General features: G+C 52.7%; 4 protein-coding genes across 4 annotated transcripts; 1 reads left to right on the top strand and 3 right to left on the bottom strand.

Annotated features, from left to right (window-relative positions):
• Window positions 1–167: 167 nt before the first annotated feature.
• VDBG_05001 (conserved hypothetical protein) lies at window positions 168–2,827 on the bottom strand (the record flags this gene model as incomplete). Its single annotated transcript, XM_003005349.1, has 8 exons — window positions 168–236; window positions 409–873; window positions 1,001–1,484; window positions 1,537–2,282; window positions 2,339–2,365; window positions 2,428–2,455; window positions 2,530–2,652; window positions 2,709–2,827. The coding sequence occupies 8 exons, from the start codon at window positions 2,825–2,827 to the stop codon at window positions 168–170; spliced, it is 2,061 nt and encodes a 686-aa protein (XP_003005395.1).
• A 1,084-nt stretch (window positions 2,828–3,911) lies between these two features.
• VDBG_05000 (conserved hypothetical protein) lies at window positions 3,912–4,945 on the bottom strand (the record flags this gene model as incomplete). The annotated part of the gene is made up of 2 exons (XM_003005348.1): window positions 3,912–4,391; window positions 4,451–4,945. 2 exons carry the CDS (start codon window positions 4,943–4,945, stop codon window positions 3,912–3,914), a joined length of 975 nt encoding a protein of 324 aa, XP_003005394.1.
• Window positions 4,946–6,018: 1,073 nt separating this feature from the next.
• VDBG_04999 (HpcH/HpaI aldolase) lies at window positions 6,019–6,438 on the top strand (the record flags this gene model as incomplete). Its single annotated transcript, XM_003005347.1, has 1 exon — window positions 6,019–6,438. The coding sequence occupies one exon, from the start codon at window positions 6,019–6,021 to the stop codon at window positions 6,436–6,438; it is 420 nt and encodes a 139-aa protein (XP_003005393.1).
• A 272-nt stretch (window positions 6,439–6,710) lies between these two features.
• VDBG_04998 (lovastatin nonaketide synthase) lies at window positions 6,711–18,957 on the bottom strand (the record flags this gene model as incomplete). Its single annotated transcript, XM_003005346.1, has 4 exons — window positions 6,711–15,335; window positions 15,450–15,499; window positions 15,570–17,136; window positions 17,203–18,957. The coding sequence occupies 4 exons, from the start codon at window positions 18,955–18,957 to the stop codon at window positions 6,711–6,713; spliced, it is 11,997 nt and encodes a 3,998-aa protein (XP_003005392.1).
• Window positions 18,958–21,256: the final 2,299 nt, after the last annotated feature.

Raw genomic sequence — 21,256 nt, 5'->3', positions numbered from 1 at the left:
CAAGCCGTACCCTTGAACTCCTTCTCTTCCGTTCTAGCAGGTCGATGCACTCCCAAACAGAAGGTCTCGAACGACGATAAATCGGAAAGCGGCAGCTCGAGTGCATGTCGTCCGCGTTTCCCGGCGCAAAAGGGTTGTTATAAGGTGCCGCCGATCTATTGAGGCCTTCACCATAGTGATCGAACGGCCTTGTACGACTGATGAGATTTTTGGACTCGCCGGCGTTTAAGGTTCGGCTGATGAACCCGTAAATGACCTTTTGCGCACCCACAATATTCTTCGCGATTGTGATTTCCTCCTGTACGTGATTGATGCGAGTCTCATACGACCGATCGGATGGCATTGATGTGATCTGTGCTTCCTGTAAAGTGTCAGCCAGTTACGCGACGAGTCCATACACCAACGTACTAAGCCCTGGAGGTACTCCAGATATGTCTCGCTTGCACTTGGATGCTTTCCAGTGACATCAGAGAGCAGCCGAATGCTCATCAACGACACAAGATCCATCGGTAAGACGGTGACCTTGCCGGCAAGTCGAAAGGAGGAAAGGCTGTCAATAGTTTCCGCCATGCCGCTTTGGATGAGAGAGATCGCAAAGCTCAGCTGTTCAGCCCATGAGCTAACACTACCCATGTCAGCGCAGCTATGAATAAGGCTCATGACGATGAGGGGCCAGGCGCGGGTCAAATCTTCAGATACTTGTATCTTGGCACGATCGGACTCCGTAGCTTGCGTCATCAGCTGCTTAAAGGCCAGCATGTTCGGCATGAGATCTTCAAACTTTGATAGAATAAGACCAATATTTGGATGAGGCGAATCACCCGCAGAACGCCTGTCATCCCTGCCGTGGCGGTTCCTTTCTGAAGCCTGGGGCTTACCACTATGTTAGCTGGGAATCCGAGGGGCAGAAAGTACCTACAAAACAAAGGTGGGCGATGGACCCCCAGTATTTGAGTATTGTGGTATCCTCAGTTCGCTTCGGAAAGAAGAAATTATACACAATGTCTGCTGTGTTGAACAACCCGATAGCGCTCTGTCGATATCTGCCAGGTCTACGACTACTACTGCCCCCATCAAAAGCTTGTCGGGTTGAGGCTTCGACGCGGGTATGGGCGGCTGCGCGGTCCATTGTGCTAGCAGCTCGGAAAGCCTTGCTTCCGGCGGCATTGGAATCTCCGCTGAGAAGGCTGGACACTTGTTCAAGGCGCCACTGGATATTTTCGAGATTTGGGTAATCAGCTGCGCTCGAAGACTTCGTTTTGATCCAGCTGAAGACGTGAAAAATCTCGTTGGGGTTTCGTGAAGGTATCTCTGTCGGTTTGTCTTCCTTGTCGAACTCTGTGGTGGCCTCCTCGCGCTTTTTTCGTGGTGAAGGCTGAATATTGCTTTCCTCTGGAAGTTTGGTATCCTTAAAGGCCGGAATACGTCCGGGTGCCCGGTGTAAGTCGTGGAGGCGTAAGGAAGGCGTGAACGGCGGCGCAAACCTGTCGAAGTCAACATCGATGATCAGAAGATATTCATCTTATCACGACTTACTTAGTTTTCATGGTGAGCGTAATGCTGCTCCGCCCTCGCTGGAGAAGCTTGAAGATATCGCGCCATGTATCCTTGGACACCATGTGTTGGTCGTAATAGAATTCCAATACCGCAGGCCACAGTTCGTGAAAGTGGGCAGCAAAGGCAAGGAACGTCTTGCATTCCTCAGCAGGTATGGACCATGACAACGAGCCTCCATACCTAACCAGGATGCGGGCACCCTTGACACCTTTGGAGTGCGGCGGCCGCGGAATCTCTTCCTGGATGGATATGGCCTTATCACGCAGCGTGAGCTCATCCATCAGCCCGCACGTCACAAGTACAGAATCGCCTATGACCAAGCACCAGAGTTGCGGGATGTGAAAGCACCAACCCCTGTCTCTGCTGTTGATATGGCGGGCCGCTTGCTGCATGTCGCGTTTGTATGCGATGCGAGCGTACGACGCCTGTAGGAGAGTCTGTGTGGGATACGAGCCTGGATTCGTGGAGGCAGAGAAGCCAGAGTACCGTTCAAGGGAGAAGTATGGGATGCAGAGCCAGGTGACTGGCGTCGGCGTGGTATGATTATCGGGGCTGTCTTTGGACGGCGGAATGTCGAGTTGTCGAACACCAGGGTCCATGTGTCTCACGGTAGTATCCTTGGAAACTCGAATGGGCCTTGACGAGTTCTTCTTGACGTCAGACAGCAGCCGCGAGATGGCCTTGCGTTGAGGCGTTGTCAGGAAAGGAAGTGCTTGGATATCAGCCTGAGGAAACAATTAGAAGACTTGAGAAACGAGAGCATGTTCTAGAGGAAATTTACCGCTAGAGAGTCAAAGTTCATGATATCCTGTTTCACATGGCTGAAGCTGGTCAGTCAACGAGGAAGACGTGTTTATCCGGAATACGCACAGCCAACGGAAAAGAGACAACGACTGTCCTTCGGGATCGGAACGGGAGGTCAAAGAGATGGAATGATTTCCTTCAAGGTGCCCATCCCCTGTGTAATCTGACCGGAAGACGTGGACGGCCTTGTGGGGTCGACTCGTAGACGCTCGCTTGTCCTTTGGCAAGATGGTGCTGGAAGCATCCAAGCTGAGGTCGGCTGGAGCTTCAGGCGAGCTGTCGAACTTGAAGCTGGCGACTCTGGCCATCAAAGTGTCAGGTGGCTGGGAGTACGAGTCTCGCCTTACAGTTCGTCTGCGTCCGATCCGGAAAGCAGGTTCATCTTCACTGCCATATCCTCTGCGTTCTCTAGTTCTCTCGATGATAGGAGGGGGACTTGGAGACGAGTATCTGTCGACATGGCCATATCCATGAGTAAACCTCGGTTTCAATTCACTCATATCATAGCGGCGAGACCTGCGACGACCTGGTGGACTGTAGCTTCTATCATCGCGGGGGCCGTACGTCCTTTCTCGGGAGCAAGCGGGCTCGGCGCAGTTGTCCTCATAACGGATGGCTGTAGGAGCGGTGTGACGGATCACATAGTCGAGCTCGCGAGGTCGCCGTAAGGGGCGGTCATCTATGATCTCGTATTGCATGATGTCGGAAGATGCTTGAAGTAGCACTAGCGAGTGATGGTCGTTGCCTAGAGACCCGCAAGCTCGAATCGTGCTGCTGATTGGCTGGCTGAGTTTGCTATCAGGGTGACGAAGAGGCAGGAAGTCGCTCCTGGGCTGTGATGATCGTGATTGCCAGAAAGTGCTCAATGTCAAATGTGCTGATGAGGCGGCCCGTGAGAATGAAAATTCAACCTCATGGAGACCAAAGTTTTAAACAGATGAGGAGAAGACCGTCAGCTCAGCCGCATGACCACAGCCGAATCCATCACCATGCAGGAGCAATCTCCAAAGATACAGGGGGTCATCGTTGCACAGCTCATGCATGTAGGCCCGTGCTCGGGCTGACAGCTCTCGCTGACAAGACCACGCCAGTCGATCCAGCCTTGACCCTTATAAAACCACACGCCAGCAATTAGATGATCTCCGCGGATTACGACGAAGTCAATTCACGTGCTGCATCTAATGAAGTCTATCGCAAGTATGATGTGTTTTCTCGCTCTGGTAAGAAAAATGCAAAGGCCTGGGCGACAGCTGAGATGTGATTACTGCCTGATCAAGATTACAAGGGCTAATAAGTGCCACTGATCTAGAGTACAAGGAAAAGTTCGACAAGTGAGACATGGAAAGCCATAGAAGTCATAGAAGTCGAAGCGCTGTGCGGCATTACTCGCTAACTTCCATGCGTCCAAATCTGCGGTACTGTTGAAGGCAGCCAGGGCAAGGAAATGTACCTGGCGATTGCCGTCGCGGCCAAAACTGCTCAGCGGTAGCATTTAACAAGGAACATGGAGCTTGCAATGTCCCCTTCCCAGCAAGCAAAGGTAGGGGAAACTAGCATTGAAACTTTTTCGAAAATCTGCTGTGGCGTGAAACGTGCCTGGGTCCTTTTGAATCCGATCTGCTTCTGCCAGAATCGGGAGAGTATTTGCGGGTGAAATCCAAATCAAACGGTTGGGCCGAACTTCTTGTTTCGAGAGCGAGTGGCCCCGGAAACGATTGACCCTTGGGCCCCGAGGGTGCTTTAATGGAATCGAGCGTAGACAGCCACGATTTGGTCAACTCCGGCGTCAAGAGATCGGCAAGCCAAAGGTGTACATCGTGACCATAAACCGCGTCGCCGGCAACGAGGGTGCGAATTGATGGCACCCAGAACATAGTCTCGTCCACAGTGTCGCCGGTCAAGGGGCTAAGAAGGTGGATAGGGGACGCCTCATCCCCTGGCAGAGTGAAGAATGTAAAGTCGTACGGCGAAGGAATTGCGACCTCTTTCACGATGTTGTCGGCTCCAAAAGCTGTGCCTACTGCCTGAACCTACATCCACGGATGAGTCACAGCTTTCAGGGCCATCGCATTCATGGAAGTGCGCTCACCTTGCTTGCAGCCTCCACACGAATCTGTGCCGCCGCTTTGGAATTTGCGTAGTACTTGGTATTGGGAAAGCTTTTGAGAAACTCGGCACCGCTGAGGTAATGGTCGGGATGAAAGTGCGTGGTGAAGGCAGCAACAAGAGGCTTGTCTGTAGTATTCTTGACCCAGGCGGCGAGCTCTACAGCTTGAGGAATAGCCATAGGCATGTCGATCACGACAGCCGCTTGAGAGCCAATAATGAGCGACGAGACCATATCGAGAGACAAGCCGCTGTTGATGTGGGTCTCTACACGGATTTTGGAGGAGCAGGCGCCACGAACCATGGCAGCTGTGGTGGCTAGCAGGCCCAGAGTAGAGAGTTTGGGGATCATAATATTTGAAATCTTACCGATCTTGGTAGAGCAAGTAAAGTATGAGATTGCTGCCCAAAGAAGGCGATTTCTTCGGTCGAGTGACAATTTTTCACGTTTTGTGTACATCAACTCAAGGTCGACCATTCGTTCACCTTATGGAACCTTTTATACCCTATTCTTGCTTGATCTACCTTGGGCCAGTACGTATGACCTGTGTGCTATGTGCTTTAAATGCCGTGTCACGCTCTGAAAGAGTCAGTTCACTCTGTCAACCAAATGGCTTACAAACATCCCGTCGGAGAGATACGCCAGGTGCATTTGTTGGCCGCCATGTAGCTCGTTGATTTTCGAGTCAGTCAACTGCCGTAACCGCAGGCCGGCCGGCCGGTGGGGCCGGTTTACTTCGACATTAGCAAAGAATATGAAACGGAAGCAAATTGAGTCCGATGTGGCTCTGGCACGTCGCCAAGATGTCTTCGTCGCCAATCCACGGTAGTCATCAGGCTTTGGAGTGGGACATGATTCTGCGTCCTCGTCTGCCGTTCGGTCGGCGAAGTATTCTGCCGGCACCGAGGATAGCAATTTGTAATTCGGCGGCAGGCGGTTGTACCGGCAATGCCTACACTTGCGTTTTATGATGAAGGAAACTGGGAAATCCTAACAAAACAAGCGGTATGGTGACCATCAATCAAGCTATGAATGTGTGCAACGTAGGCCCTGCGCTCAGGATTGAATTCATCGAACTGCGGCCATGGCGCGTATTATCTCGCCGAGATGAAAGGCTACACTCGCTGTTGACGATCTCCTCCTGCACAGTCCCGAGCTGGGGTACTGGTACTCATTGTCTTCGAAGGTAGTCAAGCTGCGGTGTCTTGGTGTGGGTTTGCTGATGCCACCCACGCCCCACATGCTTGTATATTCAGTGTTCGTGCAAAAAATGACCGATCACTTGGTTTCGAGATGATTGTCATGTACCTGCATCCGCGATTTTGCCTTGGTTATGCGCCGAGACCTACTCAGCCCATAGACTGTATATCCAACTGTACGTATGTACACTTAGCTAAATGTTTACGTGTGGTACGCAATTGAGGGTGATGGTATCGTATAGCCAAGCTTGTCTTCTTTTTGTTGGAGAGGGTCAAGTGCGGAAAGGTGTATGTGCACCATATTCCGTAAATATTCTACAGGGTAGAAGGGTGTCTGAAGCTATCGTAGCCATGGGCATCATTGTGCCGCACATTCACGGTGTCGAGGACGCCCGACGCGTTATCGACGTTGCAAAGTCCCCACTCGTCGGCCATCGCTCCATCAGCGCCGGTTTCCCGCAGTTCGAGTACGCGCCTCTCCCTGCGCACATCATCCAATCGGAGATGAACGCTACTGGGTCGGTGGTCTTCATCATGATTGAGACCGCTGATGCGCTTGAGGCTGTGGAAGACATTGCTGCTCTGCCGGGATGCGATGTGTTACTTGTCGCAAATGACTTGGCCTGCGAGATTGGAACCTTGCCTGACTGGGAACAAGGATTTTATTGGAGCCTTGAGACGCGTCAGTGCGGCAGCAAAGGCTCACGGCAAGATGATGGGCATCGCCGGACTTTACCATCGTCCAGATATTCTGACCCAGGTGATCAATGAGTTTGGGGCTAGGTGGATTGTGGGTGCTCAGGATGTCGGTCTTCTGACGGCAGGGGGGGAGACAGAACTCGGATCTGTTAAGGACACTGCAGGCTTAAACAGAAAGATGGCGGAGAAGAAGTTCACGAAATCACTACTTTCCAGACACACAATGCACATTGAGTGTGATATTAGGCCCACAAGACGCACCAGAACATTACCTTGTCTGAATCCATCATCATAGCTCAACTCTCACAACTTGTCGGGTCTCAAGCCACGGTCAGGGCAATCAATCAAACGCCCAGATACGGGAATACCATAGGCTTCCCACTCTCCATGTTGGCTTTGAGGTGGATGACCAGCATCTCCCCCATTCCAAACTCCCCTGCGGCTTGGAGCCATTCAGATGGCTCGACCGTCTCAAATTCGCCCCCATATACCTCACTCAGCCGCTTTGCCAGCTCACTGAATGGCACGCGCACATCGCCACTATGATGGCGGTAGCAAACAGCCCCTGTGGCTGCCGGGGCCTCGCCCTCTATCTCAGATGCAACAGCCACGACGTCTTTAAAGTCGAAGAAACCCTGTGCTCCAGGCACGTTTGGCACCTTGCGCGTTAGCACAGAAAAACGCACCACCGAGTTCATAACGTCGTCGGCTGGCGCCCGCTCTCCGATTAGAGCGCAGTGCCTGTGCACCACAACAGGAAGGTCCCTCTCCTGGGCAATCTTTTCGAGGAAGCATTCGCTGGCCCACTTTGAAGCTGTGACGCCCTGGGAGCCATCTGTCGGCGGAAGATGTGCAGCCATCGAGACTGGCTTTGCCTCGTGCTGGCCGGACAGGAGAACCACGCGAGGCGCCGAAATGAAGTGGAAAGGCACCTGACGCGGAAGAGCAAGCCTGACCAGCGTCTGTGTTGAAATATACAGCGCATCTTTGACCGACGTGTAGTTGTTCATGCAGTGGCCCTGGACTGCTGCGTGTATGATCTGGTCGATGGCGGTTCTGAGGAGTGCCCTCTCCGTGCCAGAGAGGCCCAGCGTCGGACTCATCAAGCTGCCAGCGTAGATGATCATCCTGCCACTGCCATCATCCTGAGACGAAAGCTTTTCCCGTTCGTCGTCAGAAACCGCAACACAGTGAATTTTCGCCACGTCGTCATTCTTCAACAACTGTGTAAGAATCTCGCTACCCAGAAATGACCCCGCGCCGGTGAGAAGCACCTGGCGGTCATGGCTCTTGGGTGGTGGAGATGACGGCTGCCCCTTCGCATTTTCTAGAACGCTGTCAGGAATCGCCGTTTCCAACTTCCAGTCGATGGTCTCCTCAGTCAATTGACCGCGTTCTTGATGCATTGCTGCCGCCATCTTCCTCAGAGTCGTAGCCTGGTAGAGGTCCTGCAGCGGTAGAAGGACACCCATTCTCTCCCTCAAAATATTCTGTAGTCGCACAAGGAGGAGGGAGCTGCCACCGACTGTGAAGAAGTCCGAGTGCGGTCCGATGGCGGCCGCACCCGCTGCTTCGCCAAGGACAGTCTGCCAAAGTGCTCGTAGCTCTCCTTCAGGAACCGTCAGGGCTGTTTTGTCGTTCTTCCATGTTTTCTGATCAGGGAGCGGAAGAGTGCTGAGAGTTGCTCTGTCGATTTTGCCGTTTGTCGATGTAGGCAAGTGGTCCAGGGGAACGATCATCGAAGGGACCATGTAGCGCGGCAACGCAAGATCGCGAAGGAGCAGCTCCAGTTGCTCATGATCAATACTCCTTCCTTGCGCGTATACGACGTATGCCACAAGGAATTGAGGCTCTCCACGAGCCATCACAATCGCATCAGCTATGCAGTCTTTGGGGGCCGCCGCCAAGATTGCCCCTGCAACCTCGTCCAGGTCGATTCGGAGGCCTCGAAGCTTGATCAATGTATTGCCACCATTGATGCGGCCCAGGAATGCGAGAGAGCCATCCGCTAGGAGATAACCCTTATCGCCAGTGTGGTACATAACATCTTGCCCTTGGGCCCGGTCGTCAGGTGTTGCGAACGGATTTGGTACAAACTTGTCCTGGCTGAGCCTAGAATCAAGATATCCTCGGGCAACGCCGCTACCGCCGATACAAATTTCACCCGGCATACCGAAAGGCAGAGCTGTCTTGCCATCTTCACTGAGAATATAGATCGATGTGTTGGAGATGGCTTTCCCGACGATTTTGCTCGCAGGGCTATCTTCTAAGCCGTTACGTTCATCAGTGCTGTCCGCACCGCCGGTACCCAACTGGATCGTTCGGAATGTGACGGCGCACGAAACTTCCGTCGGGCCATAGCAGTCCATGAAATTTAGCTCAGGGAGCTCTAGTCGTCGTACAGAGTTGACAAGTCTGACGGAGACAACTTCGCCACCTGAGCACGCAAAGCGCCACGATGTGCACCTTTGCAGAGTATCAGCGGCATAGGCAGTAAGCATGAGATATTCCGAGGGGGTAGCCAAAGTGAATTCGATGGCCTCATCCAGCATGATTTTTGAAATCATGGTCGGATCGCCACGGGCTTCTGTAGGGGCAATCACAAGAGTACCTCCATTGGCAAAAGCATTGAACGCTTGGGCAATCGCCATATCGAAGCCACATGATGTCTGCTGCAGTACACGCACTTGGCCTAGGCCGAGCACGGCGCTCTTTGACGCAGCGTAGTTCATGATGCCTCGTTGGCCCAGACGAATTCCCTTTGGCGTGCCTGTGGAGCCGCTGGTAAATAGAAGGAAGCTTTCCTGTGTGGCAGACGTAGAAGCGAGCGGAGGTGGGTTATCACTTCTGGGAGTATGTTCCTGCAACTCGGACAAGTCAAGTGTGCGAGTTCTGCCACCACGGGAGCATTCCTTGGCGGCCTCGTCCGTTTCCGCATGGAAAACTAACACGTCTGGCTTACAGGCGTCCATCATGCTACGGAGCCTCGCAATTGGAAGATTGACGTCGAGTGGCACATATACGGCCCCAATGTGAAGAGCCGCAAGCATTGTAGCATAGATGTCGATACTTGGCACACACAAAACTGCCACACGCGAGCCGGGCCCAGCCCCAGCGTTGACAAGAGAAGAAGCGTAAAGGCCAACGCGACTGGTCAAGAGGTTGTACGTCAGGGACTCGTTGTCGTCTTTGATGGCGATAGAGTTGGGAAACAAAGAAACAACATCCTGGAACCTCTCCGACAGCGTCTTGGGCCAAGTATGTTTAATTGTCGGTCCTCGTCCGAGAGTGACAGCGCCTTCGACCTGCTCGTTGTTGAACAGCTTACAGTCTCTTACTTTGATGAATTGGTCCTTAGCCAGAGATTCAACTAAGCCAACGAATGTTTCGGTTATGAACTCTGTAGCGGCTATTGAGTACAAGCGCCCGTTGGTAATGCACTCGACAAGATGGCCTTGCGACCCTGCCTGGGTGACGTTGATGACCAAGTCGTACGGTGTCTTGATGTCGACATACTGTTCCATGGACAAAGCACAGTCGCCAATTGACCGTTGCAATATGTCGCCGACACGGTAGTTGAAGGCGACTTGGAAGAGAGGTGTGTACGCTGGGGATCGCTCAATTCCTAGCTTTTCGAGGAGCAGATCGAATGGAACTTGCGAGTTGTCGAATGCTTGTAGCACAGAGTGCGAGGTTTGGTTTACCAATTCCTTGAATGACTGGACAGAATCAATTTTGAATCGAACCGGGAGAATGTTGGCAAAGTGGCCGATTGAATCAGAAAAGTCTGTTGTATGACTTCGGCCGCTGTCCGCAATGCCGATGCATAGATCGTCAACATTACCGAGACGAGCTATTAAAACTTGCATGACAGCCAAGTAAAATTGCATCGATGTGGCGCCGCAGGCTTGGCTAGCTGTTTTGACTTTTTTGACCATGGCGACCTCAACCTTTCGCTCGACGATGTGGTTCTGATGTGCTCGGCTTGCTTTCCGCGAACTTGCTTGAGCGATCGGCAGCAAGGGCAGAGTATCCGGTATCGGATCGAGATGCTGTCTCCAGTACCTGATAGAGGCATCAAGGCGATGGGCTTCGATGTCTTCGTGTTGTCGGCAACTGAAATCCAAGTACGAGCCCGTGCTGGCTGCCAGAGGTCGCATCTGGTAAGCTCGATCGAGGTCGCGGAGGAAGATGCTAAAGCTGAGGGCATCGCTCGCCATGAGGTGGAAGCCAAAGATGAGAGTATGCTTCTCGGGTCCGTGGGTTACCAGAACAGCCCGGAATGTCTCACCCGATGCGAGCTGATATTCCGTATTTGCAACGTCTTTGAAGGCCTCTTGGGCATGGCCGGCCGCCTGTTCCGTGGTTGAAGCAATGTGCCTCAATCTGCGTAACTTGGCGTCACTCGTAACGTTCTGCTTAACCTGTGCGCTACCTGAGCTGGCGAAGAAGCATGTCTGGTAGGCCTCATGGTGGCCTAGTGTCTTCTCGATAGCGTCCGCTAGCCTGGCCGTATTCAATCGCCCTCTGACAGAATAGCGCGTTGTGACATTGAAAGAGCTGGAATCTTTCAAGAAAGTGTGTAAGAAATGGATTCCTGCTTGTGCGAAAGACAACCGTTCACTGCGCTTAAAAGCCATCCTCTCTGGATTTGGCCACTCTGAGTTGTTGGTTCCAACGAGCGGGGATGAAGGCGAAGACGGCGGGATATCAGGGTCCACCTCACGGACTTCACCAAAAGCGCCGGAATCAATTGAAAGAGTCTCGTCGGCCGACGACATCGGAGTACCTGGGGATGCTGACGGGACTTCCCAATCGCTATCCCTGGACTCCTCTGGTGAAAACTCAAGTGCCGATGCCCTGGATGCTCCAACATCGACATCGCTTTTCCCCTGTGGCTCAGGAATATTCAGATCAGGGATGCTCGATCCTTCCTTTATCTCTTTGGGTGCCTCCACTTGGTTGACGGAATCCCCTTGGGTTTCCATGAAGCTCTGGGCTATGTGATCGCAAAGCGATGACAGCGGCTCACGGCCAAGAATCTTAAGCAGCGGGATGTTGACCTTGAGATCTTCAAGTAACCACTTTCGGATGTCGATACCGTGTAGAGAGTCAAGCCCTAGATCTGCCAACGGTGAACTAGCATCAATAGAATCCCTTGGCACTTTGATCATCAGTTCGATCTTCTTGAACATGAGTTCGCGGACGCCTTGCGTTATTTCTGTAATATTACCGGCCCGGTTGAGACTGCTGCGCAGGTGATGCAACGTGTTGGATGTTGATGCTTGGGGTGACCCATGGCTCGCCGCACTGGTAGATATTGGCGCGTGAATCATATGAGAAAAGAAGGCTTTCTCAACCCATGGCGGACGAGCGACCGCTGTCCCATCATCTATATAGGGCGGCATTCCCATGATGACTTCTCCAGAGGCAGATCCTGGTCGGCCTGATATGATGCCTTGAAGCACAAGATGATGCAGCTCCGCTTCCGACAGGGGGGTCAAGAGTAGGGAACGGAGCGTGCCCTCAATGTTGGTACCATCAGCACGGTCCATTCGGGCAACGTAGCCTACATCAACAAGCAGACCGAAGTTGAGGATAGAGGCCGCCTGGCCCCGCCGTCTGCGCTTTTCCACCAAGCTTGACATGAACATATTGCCGGCGTGGTACATGGCCTGGCCCGGATTTCCGCACACGGTTGCCAGAGAGCCGAATGTCAGGAAAAATTCGAGATTGTCCGAGGCAAACGCTTCATCAAGGTGGAGCGAGCCATCGACTTTGGGTTTGAGCTGTCTCGTGACATTGTCTGCCGAGAAGTTGACAAATATGCCAGCTTCAAAAACCAAAGCAGCGTTAGCAACGCCCCCGATCGTAGGCATGGTCCTCCGAAGCATGGAAACCGTCTTGTGCACCTGTGCTCGGTCCGTCACATCCATTTTGACAATGCGGACGTTGGTTCCAGATGACCGCAGTTCCTTGAGCCAATGTGGATCTTGGGCCGGATTACGACTGGCAAGGACAATGTGGCGAGCACCACCACGGATCATAAAGCGACAAAGTGACTGGCCAAGCTCTCCAGCCATTCCAACAAGGAAGTATGTCTTGTCAGTGGAGAAGAGGCTACTTGCTTCGAGGGGTCGGACGACTGCGCTGACTGGCCCATGGCGCTCCCAATCCAATATGAGGGACAGACGGTCCCGGTCGGCCAGAAGCTGACGGGGAGCTTCAGCAATGTTAACAACCATCTTGGCGGATGGTTGGCTGGCTTCTTCTCTGGCTAATGAACGGTACGTGTCATGCGCTTTGCCCAGTGCAGCAGCGACCTCCTTGCTGGGTTCATGAAGAAGACCGCTAGGGTCAAAGGTCTGAATGACGCAAGACAGGGGGAGGAAGGGCACATTCGTCTCGAGATTGTCCTTTGACATGTTGATGACCAGTGATGTATCCTTAGGGATCTGTCTTTGAGCGACGCGAGCAGAGGCACGAGGATGCAATACGATCCAGTTTTCTCGCTTCCTTTCGTCAACCGAGTCGACAGCAACGAACAGGATGTTGTGCCCTGTTCCAGCTGCTACAGCGGAGATGGCGTGGGCCATGTCCACTGTAGCCCCGAAGACAAGGGTCGTACCGTGCTGAGGGACGCTGCGGACCACTTGCAAAGCAATCAGGGCAAATGCCGTGCCCACCAGGCTTTCAGCATTGATAGCTTGCACGTCGCAGCACTCTAGAAGGCTTTCTGTGGGGGCAACGACCGTTGAAGAATCGATTGCAGACAGTACGAGAACCTCGCCCACATATGCTAGCTGACCAGAGCTTTGTACACGACCGAAACAAAGGAAGCATGGTTTTTCGGCTCCAGTGTGCAAAGCCAACGACAACTTGACATCGACTGCTGTATGATTTTCAGGCACCGAAAGGCTGTCGCCAGTGACCAGCTGGGGTTGTTGCGAGGCGATGTTACTAGAGTCGATGGTGATCCTCTCCGTTGTGACAGTTTTGCTCATTTTCCGACGCTTGGCGTTAAGGGTCTCGTTGGCGGCGTGATCGGGCACAATACGAGGCACAAGTATCTCACTGCCTTTGACCAGGACCTCTGGCTCTTCGCTCCAGAGCATTTCTTGCGTAGCTGTAGACGACGCCAATGTGAACGCCATTCGAAGAACGTGGCGCACAAGAACGTCAGAGTTCCACGCCTCAGGGCAATCAAAATCGAGATAATGCATGTTTACGTGCGGCAATTCCACAGCGAGAGCACGGCCAATGCCTACCATCATGTTGGCGTAGGGGTCATCGACCATGCGCCCGCAAGTAACCCACAACATGTTGTGTGCGACACCCAGCATTCCCTGCAGCCTGTCAAGCCTTTCAGGCGTCGGCGGTTCGGCGAAAAAGGGGTTGTCCAGATCTGAAAGACACAAGATAAACGTTCCTGGAAGCATACTGGACAAATCCAGACCGTCGATGGTGCTGCAGGTTCTAACCTCTGGCGACCAGAGACTCAAAATCTTGGCTGTCCGGCGAGCTAGCTTGGAAACGGCCAACGACTTGCCTCCCAAGATGAGCACAGGGCATTTTGGGATCAGGGACATGGAAGAGAGAGGCTCTCGCAAGACTTCGACTCGTTCATCGACTGCCTGAGTCGCAAAAACTGAGCAGCTGTGTCGAGCGGTATCCGGATGATCATGGGTGATACAATCAACGCCAGAGAACCCGTTCTCCTCAAGAATGCTATCCCATTCGCGAGGATCAATGCCAGGGCCCATTTTTCTTCCTTCACCTGTGCCGAGCCACCAGCCCTCTAAGCCGCCCATAAGGCCGGTTTCACGGATCATGCCGCCTGTAACCTCGATAGCAATGAGATGGCCACCAGGTCGCAAGAGAGCTCTGGCATTTCTCACCGTCTCGGACAGCTTTCGTGTTGCATGGAGTACATTGGCCGCGATGACGATGTCGTAGCTGCCCTCGGCAAACCCTTGGGCCCCTGGTGGCCTTTCCGCGTCAAAGACTTTAAAGTTGACCTTTGACGTGTGTGCCTCGGGCAGTTTCTCCGACAGACCGTTGAAAAAACTTGCTGAGATGTCTGTGCATGTATAAGAGGTGTATGCTTCACCTATGGCGCTCAAAATGCCGAGAGTTGTGCCACCTGTACCGGCGCCAATCTCGAGTATCCTCATTCGGGGGTGCTTGTGACTGATTCGACGCATCAGGTTGGCAACTTGCTGATTACATGCTGCTAGCCCGCGGCTGTCTTTATAAAGCCGACTGAGCAGGTCGTTGTTCAACATGTGCTCCATCATCCCAGACTCTTTCCGGACCACGGATGGCAGGTTTTCACCCACTGCGACCAGCATCTCTATGTCGACGCTCTCTGGATGCTCATCGATAAGCTTCAGGATGGTCTCACGGTCGTCATCCAACCACTCTTCACGCAGGATCGCATGCTTTTTGTCCCGGATTGTGGACACCGTGGTGTGTATGTAGCGGAACAACTCTTGATGGTACCACGTTGCAGACTCCAGGTCCTTTGCAGAGAGCTTGCGAATGAGGTTTTGCATGTAGAACAGAGTGATTCGCTCACACGCGTCTATCACAGATGGGGGATCAGCCTCATCAGCTGGAGTTGGCGATGTGACAGCAAGGCCGTAGGCACTGTCAGCATCCCAGATAGTCTTGACAAACAAGTTGCGGTCTTCAGACGGCTGTGGTTCAGCGATCGCTTTGAGTATCAGGCCATCGATCTGAATGCCGCAGCTCTGGGTTTCGTTTGTTTTCTTAGCACATAAACTGATGTCAACCTCAACAATGGCAGCATTTGCAGTCACCATCATGGCCTCGATCTCGATGTTCGTTGAGCCGGGCTCATCCTCGTAGTTCTGATTGGGATTGATGAAGGCTCGTCGAATTCCAACTGGGAGCAAGGGGCTTCCCATTGACTTCTCTGCGGTGGAAAGAACGGTCCCCAGTCCTACCTGGAAAGCGACGTCAAGAGTAGCAGGGTGTAGTGAGCAACAATGCGATATCATCGCTGGACAGGAGCAGATGCCTTGGCATGACCCAAGATCTGCTGATGGAGTGCAATGTACGAAACGCTCCAGCGTAGCCAAGGTCGATCTCAGAAACAGCTCGATAGAATCTGTCGGTATCCATAGGTGTAAGTTCAGTCCGAGATATAGGATTGGCAAGTAAATCTCCCGATTCAGTACCACCAAGATGGACGAATAAACGGGCATCGCACGTTTTGTCCAAGACGCGTCCATCCGAGCAGCTGTAAGCAACGAACTCGGCTTCTAAGCTTGAGCCGTCTGATACCGTTGTGTGAAGCGTCTTGCTGCGCATCGTAAAGACGACTTCAACTCCTTCATCCTCACCGATGACCAGTGCTTTGGGTATGTTCATATCTCTGACCTCAAGCAGCTTGATGGGGCGGCCCTGGACAAAGGCTTTTGACGCCTCTAAAGCGATACTAAAATAGCCAGCTCCAGGAAAGAGAACTTGGCCCTGGAACGTGTGGCCCGTGACCCACAGCATCTCTTTCAAGTGAAAGAAGTTTCGCCACGTCTTCTCGTATGGAGTGTCTTCGCGCTGACGGCCGAGCAAAGTGTGTGGCAGCTGGCCACCCACACGCATGTTATGTGAGAGACGGGATTCTAGCCAGTACACTTGGTCATGGTCCCACGCATACGTGGGCAAGCCTTTGAGAGGGATCCGTTGCCTGGGTAAATTGAAGCTCTCTCGCCAAGCGCCAAAGTCGATGGCAGAGGGACCCAGGTAGCTCCAGATCGTTCCGAGGGCCGATGACATACTCTCAATGCCTCCTTTCTCGCGCTCCAAGCAGCCAACGTACGGAACAGGAGGAATTGACAATGATTTGATAGTTTGGCTCACTGGACCCTTCAAAGCAGGATGTGGTCCAACTTCGAGAGCGATCGCAAAGCGTGCCGGAAGGCTCTGGATCGCAAACTGCACAGCCTCGGAGAACAGCACTGGCTGAACCATGTTATCAACCCAGTACTGGTCCTCCAGACCTTTCTGATGAACATGATGGGTGACCATGTCAGTGCTGTTCCGCACACTGGAGAACCATACGCATGCGTTATCCTCAGCTGGCTTGCGGATTTGCACCTTGAGCTGCTGAAGAAGGCTCAGGTATGCCTCAGTACACTCAAGCATGTGATGCGAGTGGTAGGCTGTATCGACTCTGAGCTGCCTAGCCTGGATCTTCTTTGCTGTCAAGACACCCTTGATCTCTTCGATGGCGTCCAAGTCACCAGACAGAGTGACGCTGGAGGGCGCATTGCCCGCTGCCACACTGACCCGTCCCTTGAATCGGGGCTCTGAGCAAAGAGACTTGGCATCTTGAAAAGTCAAGGCTGCCGCCATCATACCTCCTGCTTTCCCGCCCAGCCCCTTTGCCAGGTGGGCCACTTGACCGCGGTAGTACGCGATACCCATGGCATGCCTTCCGCTCAAAAGGCCAGCGGCATACGCAGCACCGATCTCGCCAGAGGAGTGGCCAACAACGGCAGCGAACTCAATGCCGACCGTTTTCAGGAGGTCGACAAGGGCAATTTGAAGGGCCGTGCAAAGAGGTTGGGAGATGACGGCCTCAGAGAGACGCGAAACCTTCTCTTCCGCAATCAACTCCTCCATCAATGACCAAGTAGGACCTTCGGGAAGTGACTTCAAGTCGGCCTCGCATTTTTGAATGGACTGGCGGAAGATTGTGCAGTATTTTACCAATTGTCGGCCCATCTGGGCAGCTTGAGCACCCTATAATAGCCAATACACGTTAAATTAGTCACCTAGGTATAGCAGCTCAAAGTCTGATTAACTGACCTGTCCAGTGAAGATGCCGAGGATCCCTGGGTGCTTGGTCGCACCCGACTCATTCAAGGCCCTGACGCCAAACGACTCACTGGTTTGTACGCTAGATGCGAGCTTGGCATGTTCCTCTAAGCTTTCTAGTAGCTTCTGGCGACTTGCCATTGCCGGAACTACTATTCTGTATGTCAAGGCGCTTCGGTTCGAATGCAGCACGCTGCTCAAGGCATCTAAATCCAGCGCCGGATTGATCCGCAGATGGTCTAGGGTTTGTCGAAGTGACTGGGAAAGTGACGTGCGACTCCTGGCTGAGAACACAAACGGACCGATGAGTCCGAAACCATCAATTTCTTGCCTGGCGACCGATTTGACAGCTGCCGTTTGTTTGGAGGATGGAAGAGTCTCCGCAGGAGTAACGTAGCTTTCGATAATAGTGTGGGCATTTGTGCCGCCAAAGCCAAAGCTGTTGACGCTGGCGCGACGAGGTTGACCATGGGTATCTGGCCACGTCAGGGGCGACGTAGGCACACAGAGATTCGTGTAAAAAGGTTTGACGGACGGGTTGAGCTCATTGAAATGCATGTTGGGCGGGATAACGCCGTGTTGGACTGCAAGGGATGCCCGAAGAAGGCCGGCTAACCCAGCGCAGCCTTCGAGGTGACCCACGATAGTCTTAATCGAGCCACAGTACAGTGGGATTGGATCAGCCTTTGCGGTATCTTTCTGGTCAAGCGTAGTTGAAGGAAAGAATGCGCTGCTGATAGCACGAGCCTCGACTGGGTCACCGGCTTGGGTGCCAGTGCCGTGACACTCAAAGTACTGGCACCGATCGGTGACGGGATCCAGACCTGCGTTCTGGTACGTTTTCTGAATCAGAGTGGCCTGCGCTATGGGGCAGGGCATTGTCATGCCGTTTGTTCGGCCATCCGAGTTGACGCCTGTTTCGCGGATGACGCTTTCAATGTGATCGCCATCTTGTATGGCTTTGTTGAGAGGCTTGAGGATTACCACCGCACAGCCTTCTCCGCGAGCATATCCATTGGCTTCCACATCCCACATTCGGGAGCGAGAATCCGAGGACAGCATGTGGAGTGACGATTCGGCCACAAACCAGTGAGGGTCGAGCAGCAGACTGGTCCCTCCCACAACCGCCTGGGATGCCTCTCCTTTTCGAAGGCTCTGGACTGCCAAATGAAGGGCGACAAGTGAACTGGAGCACGCTGTGTCGACAGTCATTGAGGGCCCACGCAAGTCGAATGCATAAGAGACACGGTTGGACAAGATGCAGCGGGATAGGCCAGTGGCTGCATGACTTCCCATGCTATCAATATCCCGGGCTTGGATCATGGCGTAGTCGTCAGTCATAACGCCAACATGGACGGATGTCTGCGATCCTTCGACTGAGCCCAGAGGCAATCCTGCTGCCTCAAACGCCTCGTAAACAGTCTCCAACAGAATACGGTGCTGTGGGTCCATGCCAGCAGCCTCTTTGGGGTTGATGCGGAAAAAGGATGCATCGAAACGCCGAATGTCTTCATTGAGTAGGTAGGGTTGCTTCCTGACATCAGTACTGCCGTGACTCTCACCGTCGGGGCTGTAGAAGTTGGATAGGTTGAGTCTATCCTCGGTGACAGGGCGTGGGATTTCTTGCGGGGCCTTGATAAGCTCCCAGAGTTTAGATGGGGAGCTTGCAGAACCTGGCAATCGACAAGCAGTTCCTATGATGGCGATGGGTTCATTCATACTAGTTTGTCGTCCCGGAAGCTCCATGGCGTGTAGTGTATGGCCTCGTGCAAGTCGAACAGTACGTAAGCAGGTGTAGGATAAAAGACCAGTTATGAGATGCCCGTCCGTTACAGAGCTCCCCTCACCCCTCTTATCTTATGTCTGCTACTGTCATGCGTAGTATGGAGGTGTGTTGATCGCGATATTGCGGGCATATCGGTTGTAGGTCCAGAATGTTAAACAAGGGGTTCATATGTTGGATGTGGCTTTGTACTAGTGGCTTAGGATATTATGATCCAGGTCGCCTGGCGTGTGAAATTACGAGGGCAATTCGGGTACACGATCGCGCACGGAATAGAACCAGAAAGGCTATTGGGGGAAGGCCAATTGGCATGGTTGTCGATCTCTCTTGCATTACCTAGCTAGGTCCGTCAGCATCAATATGAACGACACTTTGGTCTATGCACATTCATGACACTGCTTGATACTATGAATGAGTGTGGTGCTCGTCGCTGGAACAGGGTACAAGTCGGAGCTCACGATGTGGTTCATGCCAGTCGATAATTGTGCTAACCTTGTCACCAGCGACCTTCAGTTATCATCAGACTGAGACACACAACAGGGGACAAGATCAGGGCCCGCTGAACAGCGTAATCGGAAGAAGATGCAGATCTATATTTGCTACACAGATTATATTTAGTTCCCAGATCGTGTACGTCACTCAGGGTGGAACGTCCGCAAATGGATTGCCGAAGCACGAATGGTTGTTTCTCTGCACTGTTCTCAAAAGAGCAACACATTTCGGCTAACAAGCACTCCAGCGCCTAGCGCGCCGTGCTAAGGTGTCTAGCTCTAGGCGGCCCGGGCTAGCCTGCCCGCTCGGCCCGCGTAGCTCGAGTTTGCTACCAGCGCCTTCGAAGATTAGATGGACCTTCTGTGGGCTCTAGTGCCAAGCACATTCTGGCAGTCATTCAAGTGCAGCTGCTGGTTTACTTGGCCGCCCGAGTATCATAGTTATCACTGGAGATATAAATCTGAGGTACCAGTCCCCGCTCTGGAACTGATGTATCAGCATTGGAACGGACGACATCTTAATGTGTCCAGCAAACGAGGAACTTCCACTAAACTAATTAATTCAACCGACAAAGCCTGGCCCGGAAGACATTTGGGCTGCTGCAACGGCACTTGCACGTGATTCTCTCCGTTCAAGGCATTGCGCCGTTTCTACTCCACCACTATCCAAGTTGCTGGGCTGGATATCTCAGTCAGTGTTCCACAAGCAGGTTTCTTTTCTTAACCACTGAATTTTGTTCACTGAAGAAGCACTATGTACAAACTAAGGCATTTGAGTGGCTGGACCGTCAGATCGCTGCAAGAGGCCGCTGAGCGCGCTCAACAAGCGGCAGAACCCTGCTTCGCGGCCGAAAGATGAAGTCCACGAAGGTTGACGAGGAAGTCGTGGTTGCATGACTGCTTTGCATCTGGTCGGCTGAAATGATCAGTATCAAGTGAAGGCAGCTGTCTTGAGACACCGTTGTCTGGTATGTCTCAGGTAGTTCGAATGCCTGCTCATCATACGCTGCAAGTAGAAGATCGACGAGCTCACCGCAAGGTACGCCCAAGGCTGTAAATCGGGTGTCTTGCATGACAGAATACGTGCAGGATGGTTTGATCACGTAGTATTCAAAAGACGCAAGCGTTCGGCCCGTTTAACCGTCGCCGTGATCACGGTGACTGATGTCGCTAACCCAATCTCTCGCTTACATGCTGCAGTGGAACATACCCAAGGACAAGACAAGGAGTCTCTGAGTATACGTCTGGACTTTCCAAGTAAACGCCTCACAGCCTCCCTGTAAACAGGCCTCGTACTTCATGACGCAGTGACGCTCTAAACCCCATAACAAAGAGTGGAACTCTTCATGTATTGTTGGTATCGCGCAAATCAAGTTGTCTTGGGTCTTGACGCAGAAAATACTCGCCTGGATGTTATTCGCCTTGCGTTGCGACATCTCAATAGTAAACATCATTGCCGAGAAACTAATAGGTAATTATGAAATGTCGCAGAGTTTTTCAGGTGACCTGAATCAGTGATCAGCTCAGCCAAGCAGGGTACGATTCCAGGCCGTGTTGAATTGGCGAGCATCTCTTATCTTACTGACTGCATACTCCCTCAATTCTCTCAAAATCATGATGATATCGACTGGCTCAGAAGACACAGGCCGTCTTTCGTCCGGAGGTACTCGATTCGAGCTCGTCAAGGTAGTGGCATCACATCACGGTGCGATCAGAGTCATTAATCACCGGAATCAATCCTGAATTCCTATTGAACCAATGAATGTCCGTG

This window comes from Verticillium alfalfae, genomic scaffold (genome assembly GCF_000150825.1).
Source record: "Verticillium alfalfae VaMs.102 supercont1.5 genomic scaffold, whole genome shotgun sequence".
Classification (NCBI taxonomy): domain Eukaryota; kingdom Fungi; phylum Ascomycota; class Sordariomycetes; order Glomerellales; family Plectosphaerellaceae; genus Verticillium; species Verticillium alfalfae.
Note: the sequence above shows the minus strand (reverse complement) of the source record. Positions and strands in the feature narration are given on the sequence as shown.